Genomic DNA, 19480 nt, shown 5'->3' on the forward strand with positions numbered 1-19480 from the left:
GAACTCTCAGGGAGAGAATGTCTAAACTGTTGCTCTAGTACCTGGCCCCAGATTCATTCCTTTTAAATAATCAAAAGGATATAATCCATTTCAATAAATTTTTAAATACTTGAGAGTATTTAAAATTCGAGAAGGGAAGGAACTTGTTATAAAGGTTTCTTGTTATAATTATAAGCAATCCTTTTCAGCGTAAACATCTGAAAACTGTTTGCTTTCCTGAACATTTTGCTTCTCATCGTTATCAGTGGTTTCTAGAGTATGTTTAAGAACAAGCAGTTGGATTTGTTTTCAGCTGCTAAAGAGGGTGGGAAGATGTCAAAGATGTAAAATGCTTTAGAATGTGTGTTTGAACATCAGGAAAATGAGCCCGCTTGTGACTCTGAACTTCTCTAAGGTTTAGTCACACAAGCCATGCTTGGTTGCTGCTGGGTAGAGTGATCCCATATTCCACAGAACTATTAAACAGATAGGAGAATGTGAGCTTTTTTATTCCTTTTTTTTTTTTATGGTCAAGACGCCCATCATCGGGAGGCGGTATGATGAGCTGCAGAGCTCTTCTGGACGGGATGGGAAGCCCAGGGCCATGGCTGTCACCAGGAGCATATCGTCCACATCATCAGGCTCCAACTCCAATGTCCTTGTTCCTGTAAGCTGGAAAAGACCCCAGTATTCTCAGGTACAGAATCCTAAGCTCCCAGGATTGGAAGGGAGTTCGGGGGGACCTAGTGAGCCCAGCTGCGCATGTGATAAGGCACTCCTTCATCGCCAACCTGACGTTGCCCATCGAGGCATCAACACTTCAGAGATGAGGATCTCGTGGCATTCCAAGGGAACCTATTTTATCTTTGAACTGCTCATTACATTGAGGTGAAGTCTGATGTTTGCTGCTTCTACCCATTGGTCTTAGTTCTCTTAAGACTTAGAAAAAGAAATGTGACCTCTCTTTAACATGACAGCCTTTCAAACAGATAAAGAAACCCATTCCCTCTGCCACTAGCCCAAATGAGCCCTCTTTTCTCCAAATAATGCATCTTTAGTTCTCCTAGCTCATTCTGCATGATAGGGCTGCACAAATGCAGAATCTGCTTTTATGGTTGCTTCCTCAAGCCACAGTGCTGTGTAGACCAGTAAGATTGTCTCAGTTCTTACATTGATGGAGAGGGGCGGGAGGAGGGAAGAGATTAGTGAATGATGCTAAGGGGTCAGGGAGAAAAGAGTAGGTAGAAAGTAGTCAGATCTACCTGCTGCTCTGTGAATGGACGTTTGGGAGGCTTGCGCTTAGTCTAAGATATGCACATACTTTGTTTTCCAGTGGCCCTTCTGACTGCTGTCCTCTAAGCACACACTCCAGTCATGGCCTCCATAGACAGTCTGAGCCACACGGAGCACAGTGGGCTGCTGGATCCCTCTGTAGTTCTGTTATCACAGCCTAAGGCTGTATTGCTGTCGAGTGAAACCTCTGCATTATTCAGGGCTCTTCAGTAACTAACATGACAGAAGCCCAGTGGAAAATTACCTTAAGTGGAAAAGGAATTTATTAACTCCCGTATCTTGTCTTCACACACAGCTGAATTCTAGAACACAAATCAAGGAACTGGATCCTTAACCTCTCTCTCCCCCCTTCTCACTGTCCTCCCCTTTCCTTCCCAGTGGTGGCCCTCCTTCCCTCTCCAGAGACTTCATTCTCAAGCAGACTCTTGTCTTATGAAACACCAACAGCCTCCAGCAGCTCCAGATTTGCACAGTCTTTGGCTCTGATGATTTTAGGACAGAGGCTTTCCTTCCCCAACATCCATACCCATTCTAGAGAAGGGACTCTTGCAACATGTGTGAGGGAGGCAAAGCCCCACTTAACGCAAGAGGAGCTGTTCCCAAGATAAAAAGAGGGATGGTATTATTGGAAGAAGGTCAAATGGTGGGTGCTGAGCAGGGTTCACCAAGGTTAGGAGAAGGGAATGTATGGCATGTTACCTGCTGGCGCACTGCTGTTTCTCAATGACGTTTCATTGAGCTGTTGAGCAAGAGAACCTACTATACTTTCTTGGGGATTTGGAAAAGAGAAGAAAAATATACATCCCATTTCTAGGTTCCTCTGTGTTGATTCCTTCCTAGAATTGTAATATGCCCACAAACTTAGGGAAATATTTTAGCAAATCTCTCACCATCCATCCACATCAAGGTCTTCCTGTCTTTGACCTTGAAAAGATATGGTATTGAGAGTCCCTTCTATAATTTTGGAAAGAAGAATGCAGTGAAGCCAAATTCCATTAAGAAAGAAAGGCTATGAATGATACTGGCCTCCGAGCAGTCTCCACATTAACTTAAATCAGATTAAAAGGGAAAAATCATTTTCCAGAGTTAGCAAGATTGCTTTAAGAGCATTTCTGAAGTACATTAACATATTTTGGGCCCTCGCTACTCTTCCTTTTCATTCTCAACTCACCAATCATCCTGAGATCCAGTTTATCTATGTCATTGGAAAATGTGACAGTTTATAGAAGAATCTCCATGCGTAAGTACCCAAAAATAAGGCTCGTGAAGAAAAGCAAAAGGAATTGAATCTGTTTAACTTTAGGAAGAATAAATTGAAAAGGATTTAATATGGCTTGCAGATAATTGAATTTTTTAATTCTGCAGAAGGTAAAGTTTTTCTCCCATTTGAGGAAAATAGATTTGTACTGGAACATTAAAGATTTAATTTAGGTATAAGAAAAGCCTTGCTAATGCTGAAAGTTGTAACAGACAAGATTATCAAGGGGAGTCAGCAGTATCTGCTGAAGAACCAGGGGCTGATTTTCACCCCCCTCCCTTGGGAAAACTTAGATCGGCACTGTCCGGTAGAAACATAATGTGTGCCTCATTTTAAACTTTCTAACAGTTGCATTTTTTTTAATAAAAAGAAACAGATAAAATCATTTTTAATAATATGTTTTATTTAATCTACCATATATCAAATATTATTTCAATATGCAGCCAATATTTTGCAATTATTAATGAGATACTTTGCATTCCTTTTTCATTCCCAGCCTTTGTGTATTTTATGTCTCTATTCTCACTGGCGACATTTCAGGGCCCATAGTCCAATGTGGCTAATGGCTTCCAGTATTGGAGAATATTTGATCCCAGGAACTCATGATTAAAACGTGTTTGTGTGTCTCTTTTCCAGAAAAGGACAAAAGAGAAGTTGGTGCACGTCCTTTCTCTGTGTGGCCAAGAAGTAGGATTAAGCAAAAATCCATCAGTAAGTTCTGCCATGTATCCCATGTATGTCAGTACCATGTCTTTCTTCAATCTTTTTTAGCTTTAGAGAAATCTGCTAGGAATTACAGGTATGATACCCACCATCTAGATCAAACCCTAGATTCTCTCCACACTGTGATTTTTAATCTCACCTAGCTCAGAAACAATGAACAATGAACAATTTTGTGGGCTGTTTGCTCTAGTTTGTCTGCAAGTAAATACTCAGTTGTTTTCATTGTTTAAGGTTTCTTGGATTTTTTTTTTTTTATAAAGATGCTCAGACGTCCTTATTTACGACTCTCTCCTGCACCATCATATTTAATATACATTCCTCTGGGGTGCAGTTTTGCTCTGTGTATGCATACCGCTTCCTGTGATGTCATTGTTTTACTCATGCACCATAGGGATGGAAATAATGATATATCATTATGGTTTTTTTTTTCTCTTATAAATGTCCACTGATGTTACAGTTAAAACAGAATAACAGCAGCATGCCATTGGGCTTTGGAACAAATGAATAATCGCAGTTTTTGAATTTAGCCTCTGAAGCTTTTATATAATTTAGAAAATTCAAGTCTGTGAGTCTACTGTAGTCAAAGCAATAAAAATCCCAGGGTCTGGTTTCACCGGGCATTTTTATTTCGTCCATATCTCAGCATCTTTGTTATCAACAAAAAAATAAATAGCAAACTAAATAATTTCCCAAATAAAGTAAGAATGAGCAAATGGTTGCCCAGGGAAGCTGTCTTTTCAATCTCAGAATGTGTCTGCTAGTGTAGTTCCCGAGCAGGTGAAATGTTAGACACGCATACATTCTGGCGCAGGCGCAGATTGGTGTCTTCTTATACAGGGAAAGGTGCCGCAGCCAGCCAGCAGCTAAGCTCGGCTTCCGCTGAAGTCACCTTTCTCGTGTAATTGATCAGTGGGCTTGTTGCTTGGCTCCAGTGACATTACCGAGGGCAGAAGGGTCGAGGCAATCGTGGCAGGGGCAGGTGGAGGGAGAGGAAAAGAGTACTTTGCCTCTGCAGGACAGCCCTCCAGCAAGGGCCATTACCTACTGCCCTTGGGGCTGGCACGTCCTCCTCAGCTCGAAACTGCCTGCTTCTGTGCTGAGGCTCTTCTAGCTACAGATGTTTGCCTGGAGCAGGGTACAGACGGGAGCCATGGCACTAACTGGGAAAAGAGCCTTCGATGGAGGGAATCCAATTTCTAGCCCCATCTCTCACGAACTAGGTGCCTGGTGCTCAGTGCTACTGATCCCAGAGATGCAGTCACCATCCCTGTGCAAAGTGTGTGTCGTGGGCCATTTTATGAGAACATAGTGCCAGCCACGGGACTGTTCTCAAACACTGTGGGGGGAAGAAAGTACATTTAAAATCTATTCTTTTTTCTTTTGAGAGACCTTGTTATATTAAATTCTTATAGATGATTTATCTACTTTCCAAGGAAGAATAGACATTATAATCATTTTTAAAAATCATATTGAGGGGTACCTGCATGGCTCAGTCAGTTAGTTGAGAGTCTGACTCTTGATTTCGGCTCAGATCTTGATCTCCGGGTCATGAGATGGAGCCCTGCCTCAGGCTCCTGGCTCACTACAGAGTCTGCTTGAGGATTCTGTATCTCCTTCTCCCACTGCCCCTTCCCCTGCTCACACTCTAGAAATAAATAAAATCTTTTAAAAATCATATTGTTCACTTTATTTAATATCAATCTATTTTCAGGAGAGGCTGAATAGCAAAACAATGAGGTTCCTTTGCAGTTTCTTATTTCTATAAAGTTCTAGTAAAATGTCCTGGTGGAAAGAACCTAAACACAGAAGATAGTTTTAAAATACTAATATACAAAAGCTCTTAATAGGAAAAAAAAAGTTTTGTTCTGTTTATATCAACAGGAAAGGAATTTAGGTATAAATTACGAGTGTGGCTGCTCAGATACCCGTCTAATTCAGATGAGGAAGGAAAGTACTTTTTGGCTTCTGTTTCTTATTCTTTATCAGTTCCCAGTTTATCTCTGAAAGGGTTAAATCCTTTGCTCCCACAGGTCATTCTACAAGAACCTATCTTGGTATCAATAATCCTTAAACTATCATGTGCTCGTATGTTTGTGAAGTGTACGTGCTTGTGTACAATTCCTAACCTCAGTTCAGAAACAATGGAAAATTTCTTGGCTGCCCTAGTTTGTGAACACACATTCAGTGGTGTCTCTCTCTCTCTCTCTCTCTCTCTCTCTCTCTCTCTCTCACACACACACACACACACACACACACACACACACACACAGGCGGGTCCAGTCTTCATCCACTACAAAGCACCAGTGTGACTTGAGTATTTTCCTCTTGCGTGAACTTGCGTCTTCGCAATGAGTTTAATCTGAAGGCACCTGTCCAACATAAATAATGAGAGAACATTCTAAAAATACCCACTGAAGGAATTAGGTGTGTACTGGGAATAGAGGGCCCTGAAGAGCCAATTACGGGTTTTGTAGCACAAACACTCGAAGGGAGAACGGTCTCTCAGGAGAGGACGCTTGTGATTCGCAGGTGATTTTTTCGTCGTGCGGGGATCTGGACCTGCTGGAGCACCAGACGAGCCTGGTGTCTTCGGAGGACGGTGCCCGCGAGCAGGAGAACATGGACGACACGAACAGCGAGCAGCAGTTTAGGGTGTTTAGGGACTTTGATTTCCTGGATGTGGAGCTGGAGGATGGAGAGGTACGGTATATTCTCTATAAGGAATAACCCAGTCCGCTTTCCCTTGACTAACGGAAGCAGTTTCTTTTTCCCCGCTAAATAACGAGGTTTTATGAGCGAGTCCTTAATTGGAAAGCTGTAAACTTTATTTTGAATCAGCTTATTCAAAGGACAGCAGCTTAACTTTGGCAAAAGTTACCACACCCTTCCTGTCTGAGTCCACGGCGTAAGCTGCCAAGTTATTTCTAAATGGCAAAGAGCTGGTGTTTAATGATCACACAAAGAGTGTGTGTATGTGCAGTCCAAAGGTGAACTAAAAAAACAAAAAAGAAAGAAAGAAAAGAAATCACAAAAACATTCAAGTTCTGAGCCCATTCGCTGGTACCTGGGTAAAGTATGCTAAGCATCTAATTATTTTTAAAGTGAAATTACTCTAATTCCATCGCTTCAAAGCCTGCCTGCTCCAGCAAGAGATGGGAGCCTGAGGGCTCCAGCGTCCTTGTACTGCTTGATGAAATCATTACAACTTGAAACAAGATAGAAGGCGCGTGAGAGCTCTGCTCTAGGTCGGTAGCTAGCGTTCCCGACACCTGGAGCAGCTGAATTCATGTCTCAACTGGCAATGCAGATTCGGGGATTTGAATGATAATTATGGTAATAGGATGCCTTTAGTTATGAATCATGATTTTGAAAACTAGGATTGGAAGGAGGGGCATCATTCTGACCCTCTCATTTCCAGCTGGGGCTAGTCTCGGCCTCATGGAGGAAAACAAAATTGACTGAGGGGAGACTAGCATATGTAATACGCCTAGTACCCAGCCGGCTCACCGGGCTCCTTAACACACTGGAGTTCACGTTTAGCTAAATGCACTGATTTTCCCAGAAAGAGAAAGGGCTTTCTGCCAGTCTTTCAGTTAAAGTAGAGGCCCATATTCACAGTTTATCAGATCCTCTGATGGGCATCTCCTGACTTAACTATGAACTTGTAGGAAATGGTGCTTCCATTAGCTGCTCATCTTCCCTAAAAGGGAAGTCCTCTTACACTGCAGTCAGGCCAAGGAGCTATCCGCTTTTGTTCCTCCCACCCATGGCTTACCCTGGATGTCTGGGGAGAATTATGTCCTCAGAATGAAGAATGTTTTCTTTACCTGTTCTTTCTCTAGAAAACAAGTTTAGCAGACCCAGTCCTTAAGACATCTTTAAAACAAGTGTCAGCTTTTCACCATGAATTAGTAAAAAGTATTGCAGAATTTTCTGACTGTTAATGAGTAATAGAGAAATCAATAACTAAGTGGGGTGAGGATCGTTTTTAAAAGTCTAAAGCAAAATACAACCATTTAGAATACTTTCAAAATGTCCCTGGGGCAGAGCTACGTGGAATATCAGAAGAGTAGCTCCCTGATCTGGGCCACTGACCTAATCTTTGTTCTTCGGCTAGAATTCAAGCTTAGGTACCCTCTTTACTCTGGAAATTAAAGAAAGGAGGGAAAGCTTAATGAAGATAGGGAGGTACCACTTTCCAGTCTCAGCCAAAAGGAAAAAAAAAAAAAAAAAGTGTTCTGGGACATGACCTCGCAGGAGTGATATAGAGGAATCAAACACAATTTCAGAAAAACGAAAAACTTTCATTTCTGTCAAAACAAAGGAAGGCAAATTTGAGGTGCCTTTCAACTTAAATATTATGCTAATGTTTTTCAGGAACAATAAATAATGAATACTTGCTCTTCCTTCTAATGTTCTATTATCCTAGCAGACAAGAGCTTCAAAATCATAGTGATCATTTTATCTTATATGATTAAGATTTTATAAGAAACCTAAGAGTGTGAGGGTATATATTCCATCCAAGAGGAATAAACTATCTGAGAATGTTTTGCTCCTTCTCAATAAGATTATAATAAGGGATTCTAGCAAGTTTACAGAGTGCTAGAGTAAAAATGCTCGAGCTTTGGTCAGGCAGGTCCAACTTGGAATTCCGGCTCTCCCACTGATGTAGCTTTATGCCCTGAAACGTGGATGCCATCTCTCTTGACTTCCTCTTCTATTAGATGGGTATGCTAATACCTGCTTGTCAAGTTGAGGCGGGGAGTAAGACAAAAACCTCTACGGAGTGTCAGGCACGTAGCAAGCATTCCTTTGTTCTGTCGTTGGTGAATAATTTCAGCATAGTCTCATCTGAGGAGCCAAACTTCTCTGGCATCTATTATCAAAAAAGAAAGACACGTTTTTTGTTTTGTTGTGTTTTATTTTATGTCTCTTCCTTTTCATTAAATAGTCTCAGAATGTATTGACTCCTATCTGTAAGTTCACCTTGGGATTTTTCTGAATCTTTAAAAGTTAACGTGTCCTTGCTATTAATTGCACATCAGCAGTGAACATATCCTAACCGAAAACACTTCCGTCTTGGGAGGTAGATGAGGGGATGCCACCTTTCTTCCCCCCACTTGATGGCCCTCATTCGTTTTCTCACAACATTTAACAATTTTCTCACAAATAAAAATTTAAGCATCCGCGGCCCCCTCCAAAATAAAGTGTTGAGGAGCAGAAGTTGCTAGTCACCAAAGTGGCAAGCTATTCCAGAAATTGTACTTATGATTTATTACCCCGGCTACAACATCCACCCCTAAAATGGTTAGAACTCCTGGTGTTTGATACTGATTTCTCTTTCTGGAGGGTTGTCTATCTTTACCTTTTTTTTTTTTTTTTTTTGAAGTCACATCTACTGAAGCCTATATTGTTGGCCCTGTTTATTGCTATTGTGTTAAAACTAAGATGAATGCACTTGAGTATCTTTAATCATTTTAAATAGACCTCTTATTTGTTTTTCTGTCCATTTACTCTGCTACCAAGGAACTTCAGGTAAGATGATTGCTATCTTTAATTCAGATATGCTAAGTAGATGTTTTGCATCGTTGCAGACTTATAACAACATAATTGCTTTTTTCCTCCCTTCTAGCATATGTATGCCTGTTTGCGTGCATATTTACATTGAGGTGTGTGTGATACGAAGATTTTTCTTTGTTGCTCCAGTATGGAAATATTTTTCTAAACTATAAACACAAATATTTTCTAAGCTATAAACACTATAGTTTTAAAACCTTGAGATGCCTAGTCTAGAAGCTGCATAAGTATATTTCTTGAGTGAAAGTGAGGTTTTAAATATGAAAATCTATGGAAATTTTATGATTTCTGAGAAAGCAGCTGTCCAATTGGATTGGTTCTGTGGTTCAACTCTCTTATGAAAAGTGAAGTCAGCAAGCTGCAGCTAACAGTATACCACCAACACTTCCAGTCAGATCCTTTCCAGGCATGAGATGTCTGGAAATGCACTCTCCAGTGCATTTAGATGCCTTTCCAGGCACTCTGTCTGTATGGCGACTATATAAAGTTTCATCCGAATGAGAACCATTTCTCAAGTAACAGGAGGTGCTAATAATAACCGCATGTAGACAACAGTCATAAGCCAGGACCATTGGGGGCAAACTGACGTATGAGCACCCTACTGTACTTGTGTCATGCCAGACTGACTCTGAGAAGGTGTATACTTGAGGAAATATATTTTGACCATGCTGCACCTACATTCTTTCAACAATAAACCTTACTTGACAGAGTTCTAGAATAAAAAAAAAATATTTCAAAGAATATTATTTCTGACACTTCTAGAATGTTCCATCACTAATACTTTCTCATCTCAGTATAAATCCTAAGTAGTTATTTAAGTTTGATAACTACAGTTTGATAAGGCAGATTGTCTTGAATAATTAGCCATGTCCTGAATTTCTCACACATTGAAAATCTGACATAATCAGTAGAACACTGTTTTGACTTTTGACCACATAGGTTGACTTTTAATAACCACACACGTGAACTTGAGCTAAACTATAGCACTATTGACTCTTTTTTTGTTCCATCTTTTTTTATTATTGAGGCATTATTAACATATATAACATTATATTATATTGAGGGGTACAATATAATGATTTTATAGTCATATATATTGAGAAATGATGGCCACAATATATCTAGTTATCATCCTCACCACACAACATTACAATTTTTTTTCTTATGATGAGAATTTATTTTATAATTGGAAGTTGGTGAGCACTATGGACTTTCAATAAGCACATATTTGACCTTGAGCTAGACTGTAGCACTATTGACTTTTTAATATTCACACACTTGACCTCGAGCTAGACTATAGATACCCATACTACAGATGCACTATTGCATCTCAATTCTTCAACCACTACCAGGGAAACAGTTTCAACACGTTCACCTCTAATGGAGCTACTGCATCTTCTAGAAAGACACCAGATATTCCTCCTTCAAGAACACCCTTCCCTTACCCCTAGTTCTCATGCCTGGTGCATTCAGGTCTTCACCAGAGGTATAGCCGTTACAGTAGGAACAGCGATCCATGCCCAGGGTAGCATTCCCTCACCCGAGACATCTGTATTTCTCTGTAAGCTCATGATTCTTCTCGGGTTCAGTGTGCGAGACGTCCAGAATTGTTGCCTAAGATAGTTCATCCAACCCATTCACTGATGTGGTGCAAAAGAATCAGCTTGAGGAATTAGGTTTTATATTCATACTTGTCTATTTCTCCCAGTAATTTGCACCTTTCTCTCCTTTTTCTCTATATTCTTACTCTTTTCATCTTTTTAATTTCTTCACACCTAGCATTTTATTTTTCTTTCCAGAACTCTCACCTCTTCCACATTTTTCTTTCAGTTTTTCACTGATAGAGCTATTTTAAAATCCCAACACAACAGTTAATCTTTTCTATTAGGAAAAAAAATTATTTGGTGACAGTTTCTCATAGCAGATACAGATAAAGGTATAGATACAGATGAAACAGCAGAAACAGCTACTCTTTATAATCAAACAGTCCTAAGAACAATCCTAAACATCATATATGCGGATAAATTATGATAATTTTTGTATCAGATCCAGAATGGGTTTGGGATTCTTACCTACTGCCTTCTACCACAAATAGCCAAAAAAAGACTTCAGAAAAGTTAAAGCATCTGTTATATGAGAGATCTAGAGGATGGCAAGCTTTGCTCCATTAGGATCCAGAAGAAATAGATCCTTAACCCAAAGGAAGATTAATAAATTTAAAGCTTATACTTTTAACAATGGTTTTACAGCTCTCATATTATATGATTATGCTACTCACTGAGCTCCCACCAGAAAAAGTTACTTTATTTCAGCAAACCATCAGACAGTGTTTCAAATGACTTCTAAATGAAAAGATTCTGGGCTAGGTTTCATTCAGTTATATATTTACATAGGTTAAAACGTGCTTATCAAGGAACTGGGGAAGACTTCTCTTCCTTTATTTCTGTTTTAACAGAGAGAAAAAAATAAAACCCAAATTACTTTCTAGGGAAGATTTTTGTGTTGGACAGATATGCTTATTTAATATCAAATGGTCTGTAAAAGAAAGTCTGGGATATGAGAAGCTCTAATGCCTGCATTGCCACTTAGTGCAGGTCTTGGAAATGAAAAGGTACAGGTCAGCATTAGCGCTCGGTACCAGGTCAATCATCTCAGCAACAATTTTCTATGGTGGGACAATTATTTAAAGAAGAACCTAAAGCAAAAGTTAAGCCACGCTGCTCTGGCCTTTGCATAGTGCATGACCCATCAGACTTCACTCAGCTGCTCTCAAATATTCTTTTAACTCTGCGTTTGATCTGCGAAAACTGCTGTAGCAGGAACAGGCTGGAATGTTTACCTAATACTCTTCTACTTAATACCCAGAGGATGTGGAATGTGCTACAGCATAGCTCCTACTCTTTTTCCTTCCGAAAACAGTACTAAATGGGCCAGAGAGGGGACCATACCTCTTTGGAGGTTGTTTTAATAGAAATGGTCTCTTTCTTACTGATTTTCAGACACCTAGATCATTATAGAGTTGACCAAAGTCACCTTTAAAAAAATAATAAAATAAAACAGGATATTACCCACCAGGCCCAAGAGAAGTGTGTAATCACTTCTACCTATAATTCTATATGCATTGAGGTGAAAATAGTATGCTTTACTACCTTTCACATCACGTAAACAAAATGTTTGGTACCAAAGTAGACGAGAGCTTGGAAGTTCATAGTGAAAGCATTTATTTCTAAGCTATGACTAACTGAATGTGTGAAGGTGTGAGTGCAGGAAGATTCTGGCATAACAACCAGCCGATGTTGTGATTTCAGGGTGAGAGTATGGACAATTTCAACTGGGGAGTACGCAGGCGTTCTCTGGACAGTTTGGACAAGTGTGATATGCAGCTCCTGGAGGAGCGCCAACTTGTGGGAAGGTCTCCCAGCCTAAATAAAATGAACCATGAGGACTCCGATGAGTCCTCCGAAGAGGAGGACCTTACAACCAGCCAGATCCTGGAGCACTCCGACCTAGTGAGTAGGCCTACCTTCCCACCCTGCGAAACGGGAGACTTATTTTTGTGATTGAGGCAGGAGTGTGGTTTCCAGGTGCCGCTAAAGAAACTTGGCACGGCTGCCAAACTTAACACCCAAAATGTCAGGGGGTGTCCAACTGATGGTAATAACCAGACTCTTGTCTACAGGTTGCAAACAGACACAAATACTGGGGTGTTTGTTAGAAGCCTTGAACACCATCAGATCTGTTAAGGCCTTCGCTTTTTCTCAAATATGTTTACGAGGCTGGACTCTTTCTAAAAATGCCTGAGACATCTGACGTTTTTAGGAAATATAATGGACATTTGTTTGGGGTTAACTGCAAATATGAGTGCTTGTGTTTTAAGAGTTCTGTGCCCTATTGCCCTACACCAGCTGCTGGGGTTAAGTTCCAACAGTAGTGAGATGGGCACGTTAAATATTTGTCACCCCAGAATGAGCTCGCACAATGGTCTGTACTCTTACATAAAGGATCATTTGAGCTTTTAAAGAAACTCCACGCTGTGTTTTATTTGCTTTGCTCTCTTTGCAGATCATGACTCGCTCCCCTTCTGAGGAGACGAATCCCATGGAATCGCTCACTACAGCCTGTGATATGACCCCTGCGGACCCTCGTTCCTTTAACACCAGAATGGCTAGCTTCGAGGTGTCTTTGTCCGATATGAATAATCTGCAGATTTCTGAGGGCTCCAAGGTGAAGAGATTTGGGCAATCGTGATTGTAGTTTTCTTGAAGAAAAAGTACTTCCAATTTTTTGAGACGTCTTTGGGGGCTCTAAGTGGAGGGACTGTATCTTTTTCTTTCTGACTTTGTTGAAATAATTGAATTTGTGCATGGGAGCCTATGTTTGGAAGTTGTTTTACCCTGCTAAATGAGCAGCCATCTTCTTGTTGGTTGAAAGAGATTCATTTTGAGGTCTCATTCAAATGAGACATTTCACATTTTCCATATAGCAGGAATGCTGCTGATTAATGATAAAACTAATCAGTGTATGTCTGAGCGTATGGATAATTTCAACTGAAATTTGACTTGGAAACTGCTGTTCTTCGTCATGACTTTTACAAAACAATATGCTAAGTGAGGTGTGGGTGTCTGCATGTACTTGGGGAAATTTTTTCCTATGTAGGAACCAGTTACACAATTTGTACATTGATTCCACTCTGGCATTTTGGCATACTATTGGAATTTTCAGTGTTAATCATAATATTATGCCAGATTTAAACAAAATTGTCCTAGCCAGACTGAGGAGAAAAGTAAGTAACAGATACAATTTTCTTATTTAAAAGGTCAGGTCTTTAAAAATCTAACAATTAAGATGATTGATTAAATTACATTTAAGGTTAATTTTATCAAAATTTCCCTAAGCTATCCTAATCATAAAACGATCCGCACTGTGTTCACATAAGTGCCCACATATATGCCCCTTAGTATAGAATTGTATTTTCTTATATTACAAATACAAAATAACCTACTGTTGGTAGTAGGTGTCCTTTATCCTGAGTTTGCTATGGTAGTATAAGTTTGAAAGAGAAAGTTATATATATTATATATATATTATATATATATAATATATATATAATATATAAAAGTATATTCTTTCTGAAACTTCTAATGGAAAAATTTATAATACTGGCTGTTTTGTATTCTTTTATAGTGCACTTAAAACAGATTTGAGGTCCAGGGAAATCAACATACTTTAAACCAAGAACAACCAATCAATCGTAATCACTTAAAAACGTTGAAGCTTAAAAAATTATTTCTGAGAGTGCCTCGGTGCAGAAGGACTACAGTCTGGATTCTCAGAGTCAGCAAAGTCCCTTTTCTTGCCAAAAAAAGATCCAGAAAGGAAACTTGTCTGAGATTAAAATGCCTAAGATTAGTCCTAAGATTAAGAAATTACATTTCATGGGAAGCACATCACAAAATAAGTGTGCACGTATTAGCATTTGCTATTTTCAGTCTTAGAATAGTCATTTTCTCAGTTTTTCAATTTTGATTGCTAAGTTACATAGATTTCTCCTAGAAAGCACTACCTGAGTGGTAATGTATTTATGAAATCATGCAGAAATCCTCTAATTCAATCAAAGAAAATTTAAGTCTAATTTCTGAAAGGCTCTCTCTGTTTTCCACCCGAGCTGGGTTTCCACAATGTGCGATATAGCCGTGATGTGAGAAAGGGAAAATAAAAGACATTTTTGTGAGAACTCAGCCCTGCCCCAATAGATTCAGTTTATGTACACTAATAACCCAGACCAGTCACCGGCGGCCAGTCTCGTTGGCACCGCTGTAGTTTTAAAAAGCCAGAAAGAGCAGATATGAATAAGCCTCTGGAACTCAGGATTTATGAGCAATTCCTTCAAAGACACGAGATATCTTGTTTCCCTAACATATCTTTAAACACCCCTCTTAATTTCTCTATTAATCCTAGATTCAGAATACCAACTGGGTGGCCAGCCAGCAACCCGTGATAATGCTCAAATTCATATATATTTCCTTTTTGCCTGGCTTCGGTTTTGTTTTAAGAAAATGACTCACTGAAACATGTGCGTGTGATGTCTTCCTCTCCTCTTCTGGTCTGTAACCCAGTTGCCTTCCTTCCTCTCCTAAAGAACAGTCAGTTCTCCAGCTGAGTCCCCCTGGCCCGCATTCAAACCCAGCCTCTTTTTCCATCACACTTGCTGCATCTCCCTCCTGCCCCTCACTGATCCCAGCTCTGCCTGACCCAGAGCCCTTGCATTTTGCTGCTCATTGGACAGCAGTGTGAGAGCAGCCTCTCCTATCCATTATCTTCGGGGAGATTCCAAGAGCAAAGCATGTATGTAAATGGGCCTTAGAGGATGGCCGGTATGGAAAGGCCTAGCAACATGGCGGGCTCGGTGAGCAGCTGTGGGCCACTCATGGGTCCTGCAGGTAGATCTTGAGCATTCACTATAGCAGTCACTGGTGATTCTAAATTCCAGTTTCCATAGGTAAAGGAATTCTGTATCAGAGCATTCCCTCTGGATAAGCTCACTTTAGAAGGCAAGGTTTGTACAGTGGAAAGAGCTCTGAATCCAAGGGCCCCGATTTATCTACTTGATGTCAGGCAAGTCCCTTCCCCACACATGAGTTTCCTATAAAATGTGAGGGCTGGGGGCACCTGGGTAGCTCAGCTGGTTAAGCGGCTGCCTTCAGCTCAGGTCATGATTCCAGGGTCCTGGGACAGAGCCCACATCGGGCTCCCTGCTCGGCAGAGAGCCTACTTCTCTCTCTCTCTCTCTCTCTCTCTCTCTCTCTCTCTCTCTGCCTGCCACTCTGCTTACTTGTGCTCTCTATCTCTCTGCCAAATAAATAAATAAAATCTTTTAAAAATTTTTAAAAATAGATAAAATGTAAGGGCTAGACCAAGGGGTCTCTGTGGTCTTTTCCAAGTTTAGCATTTATACTCCCATGATCATGGGTCAAATAGGGCAATCTACTGAGAGCCTCTTTGGAAACTATTATAGGCAAGACTGAAAAGAAGGTAAGGAATGAACAGTACTTCGGAGAATTCCCCAGTCCAGTTATACAAAGTGACTGTATTGTAGTCGGAAAATCAATGCCTCTGATTTCTATCACTCTCGGGATTTGTCTCTTTTATTTTTCCTTTGAATGGACTTCCCCAAAGATATTCTTACATGGTTGGGGGATTCTTTCCTCTTTTTCTTCTTCCAGGCTGAAGCCGTCCAGGAGGAGGAGGACACGGCCGTGCAGGAGGACGATCTCTCCAGTTCTGTCAATGAACTCCCAGCAACCTTCGAATGCAGTGGCAGCTTCAGCCTGGACATGACTGAGGCAGAAGAAAAAGGCGACAGAGCCCTGGACCAGTTTACTCTCGCAAGGTAAAGAAGCCCCTAGTGGAAATGAGTGGTGACAGCGTACCTGGCACCTGGCACGTTGTATCGCACTCACTTATGTCAAGTGGAAGGTCACACGGCACTGCCAGGACTTCCTAAAGAAGAGTCGAAATGGACTTCTGACTCTGAAGGCTTTTAGAGCTGGTCAGAGTCCTCCAGTCTCATTGCAGGGCCTGGTGTGGAACTGAGAGGGGTTCTCAGGTAGTGACTCCTAAAAGCCATAGAGTAACTCAAAAGCCAAAGAGGGCCTGGGGACATGGTCTAAGCTTCGCAAGCTTTGAAGATAAGCAAGACTGGCAAACCTTGGAAATTCTTTCCACTTTGAGTTAAAAGACAAGAACAAGAGGCTCTTTGTAAGTTAAATACTTACTCTTTTTTTTTTTTTTTTTTTTTTTAAGATTTTATTTATTTATTTGACAGAGAGATCACAAGCAGGCAGAGAGGCAGGCAGAGAGAGAGGAGGAAGCAGGCTCCCCTAGACAGCAGAGAGCCCGATGCGGGGCTCGATCCCACGACTCTGAGATCATGACCTGAGCCGAAGGCAGCGGCTTAACCCACTGAGCCACCCAGGCGCCCCTACTTACTCTTTTTTTAAGTGGGAGGCTTTCAGCCTAGTGGCTGATATTTCTGAGACAAGTGAGACATAGAGAATAGGAACAGACAAAAATAGAGAGGAATAGATAAAAACACTAACGCAGGGGCACCAGGGTGGCTCAGTCGGTTGAGCATCCCACTCTTGATCTCAGCTCAGGCCTTGATCTCAGGGTCGTGAGATCAAGGCCCACATTGGGGCCTTGCGGGTGTCTAGAAAAAGAATCACAAGTGATAAGGCTAGAGATTTACTTCTGGAGAAGAAAGTAAAAATCCTAAAATCTCTCTTCTGAATGTGGAAAAGATCTAAGGAGCTTTTGATAAGGCTAGACAAAGACCCTCTGTTGTGGTGAGAATTATCTGTCCTTGGAAGGAAAAGCTGAAGGTAATAGAACCTAGAGAAGACCTTGACCTTTCACCTGTGTTCATTCTCTTTCCTTTCTTCCTCCCTCTGGGTATCTCTCACCTTGCCTTTCTATCCTTCCATTTCCCTTTTCTACTCCACCCACCCCTCCTGGGCATTCATGCATGCGCAGCCATTAATACTCATCCCCCACAAAGGACAAGTGAAAAGATTGCAAATTTTGCTGACTTGTTAATTTTAGCCATTCTGACTGGTGTGAGGTGATATCTCATTGGGGATAAAAATATATGTTTATAAAAAATAAAATTTAAAAAAAAACAACAACGTAGTACATGTAAGGAAACACCACCCATGATCATGATACCTCCAGAGAGAACATGGGCAGCATTTTTATGTATTTTTTTCCAATATTGATTTCAGTGTGCCTGTGTGTATTTTTAAATATATGAGAGAGAGACTATAAATAAAATTTGACTCTACTGTGAAAAAAAAAATTGCAAATTTTGTTCTAATGGTTCGCAATGAAAACTGAAAAGGTGCAAAAGAGCCAAAAGTAATGTTCACCTGTCTGGGGACCGGCCGCTGGGAAAGCAAGACTGTTTCCTCTCGGAGGCTCCAGGGGCCGGACCCCACTCGCTATAAAGGAAGTCAGAAGGGGAGGAAACCCAGCAATTCTGGAGGTGAAGGTTCTCTTTCCTAAGATTCAGAAGAGACTGTCGAAGATGGGGGAAGCAGAGCGGGGTCCCCGCAGCCACCTCGAAGGGAGGCGTGGGCAGGACAGCGGACGGGGCTGGGGAAGCAGGAGGACGGCACTGGGTAACTGGGTTGTTTTCATCTTTCCCAGCTTTGGAGAAGGTGACAGGGGGGTCTCTCCCCCGCCCTCGCCCTTCTTCTCGGCCATCCTTGCTGCCTTCCAGCCGGCGGCCTGCGACGACGCAGAGGAAGCCTGGCGCAGCCACATCAACCAGCTCATGTGCGACTCCGACGGCTCCTGCGCGGTGTACACATTTCATGTGTTCTCCTCCTTGTTTAAGGTACGGGGCTCGCGGTGGGAGGACTGCTCACAGGCGGCAGGCTAGCTTCCAATGGCGGGAGGGGCGGTGGTCTCCTGCTGGGCTCCTACTGTTTTCTGCTCCAGGAACCCCTGGGTTGCGTCTGACTCCAGCCTTTCTTCTAACCATAATCTGCTCCGCCTTCGCGAGCTAGGATTGCAGAGCCTTGCCCCCAGAGGACGTAGTATCCGTGCTGGACTGTTCGCTCTTGCCATTCTGGCTTTTTTGTAGAGGTCATCCATCCCAGATGTCATCCGTGACACCAGAACCAGCCAGTGGTCTCTTCTGCCAAGCCTAGCCTCATCCCGTCCTTCTTCTTGGACGCTTCCTCTGTCTCTCCCTTTTCTACATTATTCGTGTTTAGCCTTTCATTATCTTTTATCTCTTTTCCCACGCATAAATTCTTTAAACGTGTTGTAGATGCTTCTGAACACATGGGCGGTCATACTTTGCTTCTCCTGCGTGAACCACAGCCTGCTAGTCAGTCCATATAGAGTCTGCGCAAATTGGAAACAGGCCCTTTCCTCCAGGCCCATGCAGTACCGAGTGTGGCCAGCAGAGGGCAGGCTAGCTCCCAGTCCTCCTGCCAGGCTCCCGTGGCACCTTGCCCATGGCTCAATGTAGCAATCTCTTTGTGGACACCTTCAGATTTCACTTGTTATCCCCAAACACACTTATAACAATGACTGAACCAAAGAGATGGGGGGAAATCAACTTCTCAGGGGTGCTTGAAGGTTTATTTTGATGCCTGCCTGTCTGTTGGTGTGCAAATTCCTATTAGCTCCTCTATGTATCTTGCTCTGAACTTTTACTCCAAATCTCATCAAATGATGGCAGAGGTAGGCAGCAAAAGAAGAGAAACAGCTTGTTATGAAGAAACCCCAAAGGTCTTCCGTCAGCATTGGAGTTAACTGGCCCTGTGTGCCGTATTTGAAGGCGAGCCTAAGAAAGTAGCAGGGCTGGGACTTATACTCAGGATGAGAAAAGATGAAGTTATAGGTGAAAACTGGCTGACATGGAAACATAGTTACCAGAGAGTTTAAGAGAAAACTTGTTTTAAAAAACCAGTATGTACAGTATTCCTTTTTTTTAATATTCAGAAACTAGTGAAGATTATATACTAGCAATTCACTGTAGTTTACTCACAGTGATGAGATTATGGGTGTCTTTTTTTTTTTGCCCCCTTCCTTTTACTTTCTTTCAAGTTCCTGTTTTCCTATAATAAAGGTGCTTTCTTT

The 19480-nt window shown here is 41.5% G+C and overlaps 1 protein-coding gene across 1 annotated transcript in view; it reads left to right on the top strand.

The window, feature by feature from the left end:
• Positions 1-19480, top strand: part of LOC111158548 (FRY microtubule binding protein) — a 266086-nt gene that overhangs the window by 219090 nt on the left and 27516 nt on the right. The window contains exons 49-55 of the mRNA XM_022520645.1: positions 515-676; positions 3167-3241; positions 5783-5953; positions 12139-12339; positions 12893-13054; positions 16054-16220; positions 18035-18224. Of these exons, the coding sequence (XP_022376353.1) occupies positions 515-676; positions 3167-3241; positions 5783-5953; positions 12139-12339; positions 12893-13054; positions 16054-16220; positions 18035-18224 (1128 nt within the window). The remainder of the gene's footprint in view (positions 1-514; positions 677-3166; positions 3242-5782; positions 5954-12138; positions 12340-12892; positions 13055-16053; positions 16221-18034; positions 18225-19480) is intronic.

This window comes from Enhydra lutris, unplaced genomic scaffold (assembly GCF_002288905.1).
Source record: "Enhydra lutris kenyoni isolate GAN:26980312 unplaced genomic scaffold, ASM228890v2 scaffoldscaffold60, whole genome shotgun sequence".
NCBI lineage: Eukaryota > Metazoa > Chordata > Mammalia > Carnivora > Mustelidae > Enhydra > Enhydra lutris.